The sequence below is a fragment of the Sylvia atricapilla genome, chromosome 9 (genome assembly GCF_009819655.1).
Source record: "Sylvia atricapilla isolate bSylAtr1 chromosome 9, bSylAtr1.pri, whole genome shotgun sequence".
Lineage (NCBI taxonomy): Eukaryota > Metazoa > Chordata > Aves > Passeriformes > Sylviidae > Sylvia > Sylvia atricapilla.
In genome coordinates, this window is record NC_089148.1 from 23,993,747 (window position 1) to 24,001,319 (window position 7,573).

General features: G+C 45.4%; 1 protein-coding gene across 1 annotated transcript; it reads left to right on the top strand.

Moving 5' to 3' along the window:
• Window positions 1–21: 21 nt before the first annotated feature.
• Window positions 22–6,719, top strand: CRYZ (crystallin zeta). The gene is made up of 9 exons (XM_066325295.1): window positions 22–98; window positions 1,059–1,183; window positions 1,516–1,668; window positions 2,885–3,048; window positions 3,653–3,704; window positions 4,889–5,038; window positions 5,423–5,524; window positions 5,743–5,838; window positions 6,101–6,719. Exons 2-9 carry the CDS (start codon window positions 1,073–1,075, stop codon window positions 6,260–6,262), a joined length of 990 nt encoding a protein of 329 aa, XP_066181392.1. The 5' UTR covers window positions 22–98; window positions 1,059–1,072; the 3' UTR covers window positions 6,263–6,719.
• The last annotated feature ends 854 nt before the right edge of the window (window positions 6,720–7,573 follow it).

A 7,573-nucleotide genomic window follows, 5' to 3' on the forward strand; every position in this document is an offset into this window, starting at 1 on the left:
CAGGGCGAGTGGTGGTACGGCCCCGCCCGGGTCCTCCCCCGTTCGCGTTCTTCCCGCCCGGGTCTGCGCTCCGCCGCGGGGGCAACGGCGTTCCGCAGGTAGGCGGCGGGCGCGGGGCTTCCCGGCGCTCCTCCGGGGGAACGGGACGGGACGGGAAGGAGGCGGCTCTGTGCTATCCGTACCGGGCTCCACAGCCACGGCGGGCACTGCCTAGCCTCAGGCGCCCACGGCTACAGGGGCGGCTCGAAGGGGCGGGGCTTGATGGCAATAGAGCGCTTCCGGGGCACGGCCTGACTATGAGGAGGCTCAAGGGGCGGGGTCTGGCGGCGCGGGTATGGTAGTAGGCGTGGCCTGGTGGTGCGGGTGCTTTAGTGGGCGTGGCCTGGCGGCTTGGGCGTGACCAAACGGCGCATATGTATCAGTGGGCGGGTGTATTTGTGGGCGGGGCCTAAAGGCGCATATGTATTAGTGGGCGTGGCCCGGCGGCATGGGCTTGACCAGGCGGCGCGGGTGTGTTAGTGGGCGTGGCCTGAGACGCATATGTACCAATGGGCGGGGCCTGGTGGTGTGGGTGTGTTAGTGGGCGTGGCCTGAGACGCATAGGCACCAGTGGGCGGGGCCTGGTGGTGCGGGTGTGCTAGTGGGCGGGGCCTGGAGGCGCATATGTATCAGTGGGCGGGGCCAGGCGGTGTAGGTGTGTTAGTGGGCGGGGTCGGTGGATGTCCGTCGTGCCGAGTCTCCATCGTGCCGGGCCCGGCCTCGAACTCTGTCACCGGGCGCTGTCCCCCGCTGGCCGCGGGGCTCGGGCTGTGTTTCCCGCCCTCCTCATCCTCGGGATCCGGCAGGTGCTCGGAGCGAGGAGCCCCAGAGCAGCTCGGGGCCTTCCCTTGCCCCCGCTCCCTCCCCTCCCCCTGGCTGGGTTCATTACCGCGGGATCGATCCGCACTTCGGCCCCGCGGTGTGTGCCGTGTTCCCGGCGGTGTCCGCAGGGATATCTTGGTGGCTCAGCTCCCCGTGACCTGAACAGGTACCAGGGATCTCGTTGTCTCTTTTACCAGATCCTCTGCTCGTCATGGCAGCCACCAGGAATGTGATGAGAGCGGTCCGAGTGTTCGAATTTGGTGGCCCTGAAGTGCTTAAACTCCAGTCAGATGTGTTAGTTCCTGTTCCAAAAGAAAACCAGGTATATATCTGTGAAGGGAAATAGTGGTAGTGAATGTTAACAGGTGCCTGCAAGACACAATGAGGGATACAACCCTGAACCCTACACCAGGAGTACGTGAGTTTTGATCAGTGTGTTGGTACTACTCGAGATACCATGCTTAACAAATGTGGCCTCTTTACTCTGCAGTGGCCTATGTATTCCACATAATGACTTAATGAAATTAGCTTTGGTTTGCTGCTGGATTGTAACCGAGGCTGTTTGAGAATTCAATAAAAATGCTACAATGCCCTGCTGTGAATTCAAGGGCTAAGTCTTTTTAGTTATTGCTGAAGAAGTGTCTTTTCTTTTAGGTATTAATTAAAGTCCATGCCTGTGGGGTAAATCCTGTGGAGACATATATTCGTTCTGGGACTTATGCCAGGAAACCAGCTTTACCCTACACTCCTGGCTCGGATGTGGCTGGGGTGATTGAAAGTGTTGGGGAACACGTGACTGCATTCAAGGTATTCCCACACTGGGGTATAATTCACTGTTGTTTAATGGGTCCTCTTTGCCTGATTGCTGTGCTACTCTACCTGGTTTTGTTACTTATAATCAGGTAATCTGTTCAAGGGGGGAGTCCCCTGCACGGGCCTGTAAAAGCACACGGGGGCTCCCTGGCAATCCAGGCTGCTGGTGGGACTGTGAGGAGTGCTGTGCTCTCCCCAAGTTCAGAGTCTCAGAACCTGCAGACTCCACTGCAGTCTGTCTGCTTAAAGCACTGATATGTGGTGTACAAAAGTGGGGGTTTGGAGCTATTGTTCTGGCATTGCACAAGAAGTTGAGATTGGATGCTTCTTGCTAGGGAATCTAATTTCAGGCAAAACTGATTTTTTTTCTGTAAAGTATTTGAGAAATGGAAATTGCTTACTTTTAAAGCTCCATAAATTCTGTTATTTGTTGCCAAAACTGTTCAAATACTGTATTGCTCCTGTCTAGTAATTTTACTTGGATTTCTCAGTGGGAGAGGAGAAGGCAAATATCAATTTGATAAAAGACATCAATTTAGTTTTTAAATTGGTTTTCCCATTTAAATCATTAGAGATTTGGTCCAAAAAACACACATAAAAATTGTAGGTAAAATTGGGTTGGAATTTCCTGATTTGGAATTTATGTAACAATTTTGGGAGGCCTGAGAGATTGGGTTATCAAGAGAGAAGAATCATCTTTGTTCTTATTTTCTTAGCAGTTTGCTGTATCTGCTATGTGGGACTTTTTGCTTCCTCTGACAATTGTGATGCTTTTGGCTTGAGTGAGAGAGACATGGCTTAGGGTATATTAAGAAGATACATATTCCCACATTTAAATAATTTAGAAATGTTTCTTTTGTGTTTGTAAAAGCTTTTGAGGTTTGGCATGTGAAATCTGTGGGTGGAATTTCTGACTTCAGTCTAAGTTCATTAAAGTTCATATTAATGAGGCAGTAGGTTTGTGTGTTACATTGCAGGGTGAGGTTATAATTATGATAATTAGATTTAGGTATAAGAAATTATACGATTTGTGTCACATGGATGGTATGTATCAGTATTTATAAAAAGTTCTTCTACAAATAAAACTGATTATTTTTGGTAGGGGAGCTGTTAACAATAGCCTAAACCTCTGTAAATTTCTCCTTGATGTTTATTAAAGAAACAGTAAAGGAAATTATTGATTTCTCTGTGTTGTCTCCCTCCATTCTAGAAAGGTGACAGAGTTTTCACCCTTGAAACACTTTCTGGAGGATATGCAGAGTATGCAGTTGCTGCAGCCAACAGGGTCTTTCCTTTGGCAGACAAACTGGATTTCAGGCAGGGAGCAGCCATTGGAGTGCCCTACTTCACTGCCTACAGGGCCCTTTTCCAGAAGTAAGGCACCAAATCCGTGTTTGTACACTTTAATCTGTGGTGTTTACAATACCAAAGTTCATATTTTCACTGTCCTGTAAAATGGGCTGGTTGATGAGTGGGAAATGTTTAAAAATGTTACACTGATGGAATTGTCAGGCAATTGTTACCTAGAAGCTTGTGACTGTGTTTTCCTGTTAAGTCTTTTTTCTTGAGAGAACCTCCCTGAAAAGGTTTCATGGAATAAAACGTGTGGCTCCCTTTCAGCACTCACTGGTGTTTTGGCTGGGGAAGAAGAGGAGCAGTGGTTATCATTTGCTCAGTGAGCAGAAGGGTGCTGTGGAGCAGAACCAGTGCTCTCCTGTGAGGCCAAAGTCCTGAACTGAGGCTCAGTACCTGGCTCTCACTGGCTGCTGGCTGCATGTTGCTTCAAGTCATCAATTACAAGATTTTTTTTGCCTCCTTGTTCTCCCAGAAAGGCTTATGGTATCTGTATACAAGGCTTATGGTATAAATTGGAATATTATTGGAACATAAATTGGAATCAATGCTGAGTGAACAATGAGATTTGATGTCAGTATGTGCTGCAATCACAGTGCCAATCTCTCTTGTGTTCTTCCCTTAGAGGCTGTGCCAAGGCAGGGGAAAGTGTGCTGGTTCATGGTGCTAGTGGAGGGGTAAGTATGCCAAGGAGGCAAGTGGTGGAGAACACTGTGCTCTGTCCTTGCACCTGCTTCTTCCTAGGATGTGAGTTATGGTCATATCTATATCCACAGATTAGCAGATTAAGTTTTTACCCTGTTATTCCCAATAACTGTGAGGCTGCAGGAGTGCTGGTGTGAGATCCCCAGTCAGAGGATCACACAGGGAATAGATGTTTGCTGCAGGTGGTAGCTGGTCTGGAAGTTTTATCACTGAGAGCAGAAAGTTCTAATTTTCCAATATGTTCAAGTTGCTCTCAGTCCTCTGAGAATAAGTCACTAGTTCAGGGCGATTGTGCATTTCTGGGATGTTTTTACCCATGAGCCAACAGCTGGCTGCACAAGGAAGAGTACTGGAATATATAAACCTGTGAATGAATACTACATGAAATTCCACTTCTAGTTTTCTTTGGGTTTTCATGACAAACTTATTTTAGATCACTATGACTCAATATTCTGGTTTATCCCACACTCTGCCCTTGCTCAGTTTCTGGTGATGCACCAAACAACTGCTGTGAACAGGCAAGTTTCCTTAATTATTTGTTAGACACAAAAAAGGTGAATTCATATCTTATTCTGAGATAGTAGAATGGCATTTAGCATTGTAACCATTTTTTAAAATTTTCATAAACTAAATGTAGTGTGTCTATTCTTATTGGAGTACAAGGCTGGTAGGAGACACTGAGAATTTACTTTCTAAAGAAGTAGTGTTAATAAAATTTGTACCTGCAGATTTTCTTAGCAATGTATAATGCTGGTACTAATAGCAGGTGATTCTGTGAAGAGAAGAATTTCCTTGGATTTGTAGGAAAAAATATGTCCCAGCTTTGACAGATACTCAGCATTCTATGTTGATGTATGTCAAATGCTGATAGCTATTAAAAAAACTCAAAAATGACCATGCCTCTGTAAATATCTTTTCTTTTTTAAAGAGTATTTGGCTTTCTTTTAGATCCAAATTTTTGGCTAAAAATACCATTACCAGACTAGCTTTTTAAATGGGGAAGTTCCAAGTCACTGGTAGAATATTTAAAATTCTAAGAAAGAGGTAAAATAATTTTCTCTCTCTCTTTTTTTTTTTTTTTTTTTTTTTGTTTTTGGTTTTGTTTTGTTTTGTTTTGTTTTGTTTTTTGTTTTTTGGGTTTTTTTTCTCCCCTCAGGTGGGACTAGCAGCATGTCAGATTGCCAGGGCTTGTGGTTTGAAGGTTTTGGGTACAGCAGGAACTGAGGAGGGCATGAATGTGATCCTGAGAAACGGTGCTCACCAAGCCTTTAACCACAGAGACCCGGATTACACTGAGAGAATTAAGGTAGGCATGTGTCTGGGCTCAGGAATGCAGGTTTTGTTGTTCTTAACAAAATGTGAGCAGTTGTTTGCAGAGGACTTTAGAGTAGATTTATGTAGGAGCAGTAGTGTTTTGCCTTTTTCATTTCTACTCAAGGAAAAACTTTCTCAGGCTGGAAGAGCCTCAGGCAGTGGCATTTAGAATTTCTTACATTCAGCAAATTGCAGTATGGGATCACATCACAAGTTAGCACACCAAAATGTGCTGCAATTCAGCTCATTAGCTGTCAGCTGCAGTACAAAGGCTGTGCTGAAAATTTGAACGATAAGCTGTGGAATGGATACTTTCTATAGTGTAAAACAAATGGTGGTACCCAAGGGCTAAGACAACATCCTGTGTCCTGTCCAGGCATGCACAGGGCCAGGGGGAGTCGATATCATCATAGAAATGCTCTCCAATGTCAACCTGGACACTGACCTGCAGCTGCTGTCCTGTGCAGGGAGGGTGATGGTGAGTGTTTGTGTCCTGTGCAGGCAGGGTGACAGTGAGTGTCTGTGTCCTGTGCAGGGAGGGTGACAGTGAGTGTTTGTGTCCTGGGACAGGAGGGTGACAGTCATTGTCTGTGTCCCTGGGCACGGGGGTGGTGATGGGTGCCTTTGTCACTGGTTTTGTGCATTCAGCATCACACTGAAGAGCTCTGACTCGACGCTTTGGGCTCCTCTGGGCAGGTTGTGGGCTGCAGAGGACGGATTGAGATAAACCCAAGAGACACAATGAGCAAAGAGTCCAGCATAATTGGAGTGAGTCTGTTTCTTGCAACTGAGGTAAGAAACATTTCTATTTTAAAGTGTGCTTTATTGGCTTCTTCCAGCACCCCTCTATTGACAGTTAAAATTATTTGTAGGAATGAAAGAATACTTTTCACTGTAATCAGCCTGTTAGTTCATTCCTTTATGTTTTGATTCAATCTCAGAACATCGTAACATATTTTCACGTTGTGGAATTTGCTTTAATTCTTGCATAAATTATCAATACTATTCTAAAATACAAAGACTTTGTCATAAACACTGTGTTTGTTCCATGCAGGAGGAAAGGCATGAATGTGCCACAGCAGTCCTTGATGGCATTGAAGCTGGCTGGCTGAAACCTGTTGTGGGCTTGGAATATCCCCTGGAGAAAGTAGCCAAGGCTCATGAAGACATTATTTGTAGCAATGGTGCCCGAGGGAAGATGGTGCTACTTCTATAAAGGAGCACCTTTTCCCGTTTATTCTGTAGCTGTTCTAACTGCACCTTTACTTACATGGCTCACTGAAAGTATGTTATAAACATACCTTTGATCATGTTTGACAGTAGCAGAAAATGCTCAATTGGATTAATTTGTTAACATTTTCTTTTTGTAATGAGCAGAGTTGCATTTACTGTAAAGTAATTTTGGTGGCTTTTTTTATCGATGTAGAAAGAATACATTTTCTCTGCTGATGTGCTTTGTGCTGCAGGGGATGGTAGGGTTTGGTATGGTCCATGTGAAGGCAGAATGAGGCCACTTTAGGTAACACAGAATGAAGCTGCTTTTTACAGATGCACAAAATTAAATAATTCACTACGTGTATTAATTAGAACTGTAAATTATTTTAGCCACAAAATTTGTACTTGAATTTTGTCACATAATTTACTTGAAATAAAAGCTTTTACTGGCAAAATAGTTCACTTTCCAGCTCAAAAGACGGGCAGAATCTCTCAAACATAAACTGTTTGGAGCAGAGGTACTTCTACTTGTTGTGCTTCTAGGGCTGAGGTGACAATGTCCTGGCTCACCATAGGGACTGTCTCTCTGGAGCTGCATGCTGGGATTTGCCTCTTGGGAGCTGATGAGCATGACTGAAGGAGCTGATTCCTTGATGGCAAATGGCTGGTTTGAAGATTTCAGTTCTTCCTATAACCTTTATTAAAGCCTCCTGGACCCCTGGCTGCATGGGGAGCAGAGGCTGCATGGCTTTTGTGGCATGGAGAGGTCCTGTGAAATTCCTGAGCTCCATCCACTGGAGTGGGCAGGGCACAGCCTCAGCACTGGGGCTTGTGTGCAGGTGTCTGTGTGGGGTCACTTTGCCATTACAGCGGGGTCATTTCATTGTGTCTTGTTCTCATAAACCTTAAATCCATTGCACAACAGATGATGTTGCCAGGTAAGATGGAATGTTTCTAGAGTTAATGATTTCAATTTAGTGTTTCAGTGAGTGTTTTCATAAAACTGCTTGGGAAGAGAAGGATGAGGCCAGCTCAGCTGTGGGAAGGCAGGAAGCCTGTCTGCCAAGTGCCAGTGCAGTCCTTCCTCCCTCCAGGCTGCCCTAGGGGAATGAAGCTGATTTCCTTGTTTGGAGCACTTCCCAGAGGAGTAGGGAGCTGTGCTTTTCATGTGAAGAATTAAGGGATGTGTGTAGGTATTGTCTCAGCTGATTATCCAGGTGAAAGGTGCTGACTGTTCCTCTTGTCTCAAGCAGAATGTGGCCTGAGCAGTGGTGCCATGTTGGGAACCTCTATTCCTCTTGACAACGCTGCT

What these genes read in the sequence shown, in the direction of transcription:
- CRYZ (XM_066325295.1), top strand. Translation starts at nt 1,073, where the DNA reads ATGGCAGCCACCAGGAATGTGATGAGAGCGGTCCGAGTGTTCGAATTT. An exon ending in TACAGGGCCCTTTTCCAGAA is followed by an intron (nt 3,049 to 3,652) that starts GTAAGGCACCAA and finishes TTCTTCCCTTAG; the next exon opens with AGGCTGTGCCAAGGCAGGGG. An exon ending in CCTGTGCAGGGAGGGTGATG is followed by an intron (nt 5,525 to 5,742) that starts GTGAGTGTTTGT and finishes TCCTCTGGGCAG; the next exon opens with GTTGTGGGCTGCAGAGGACG.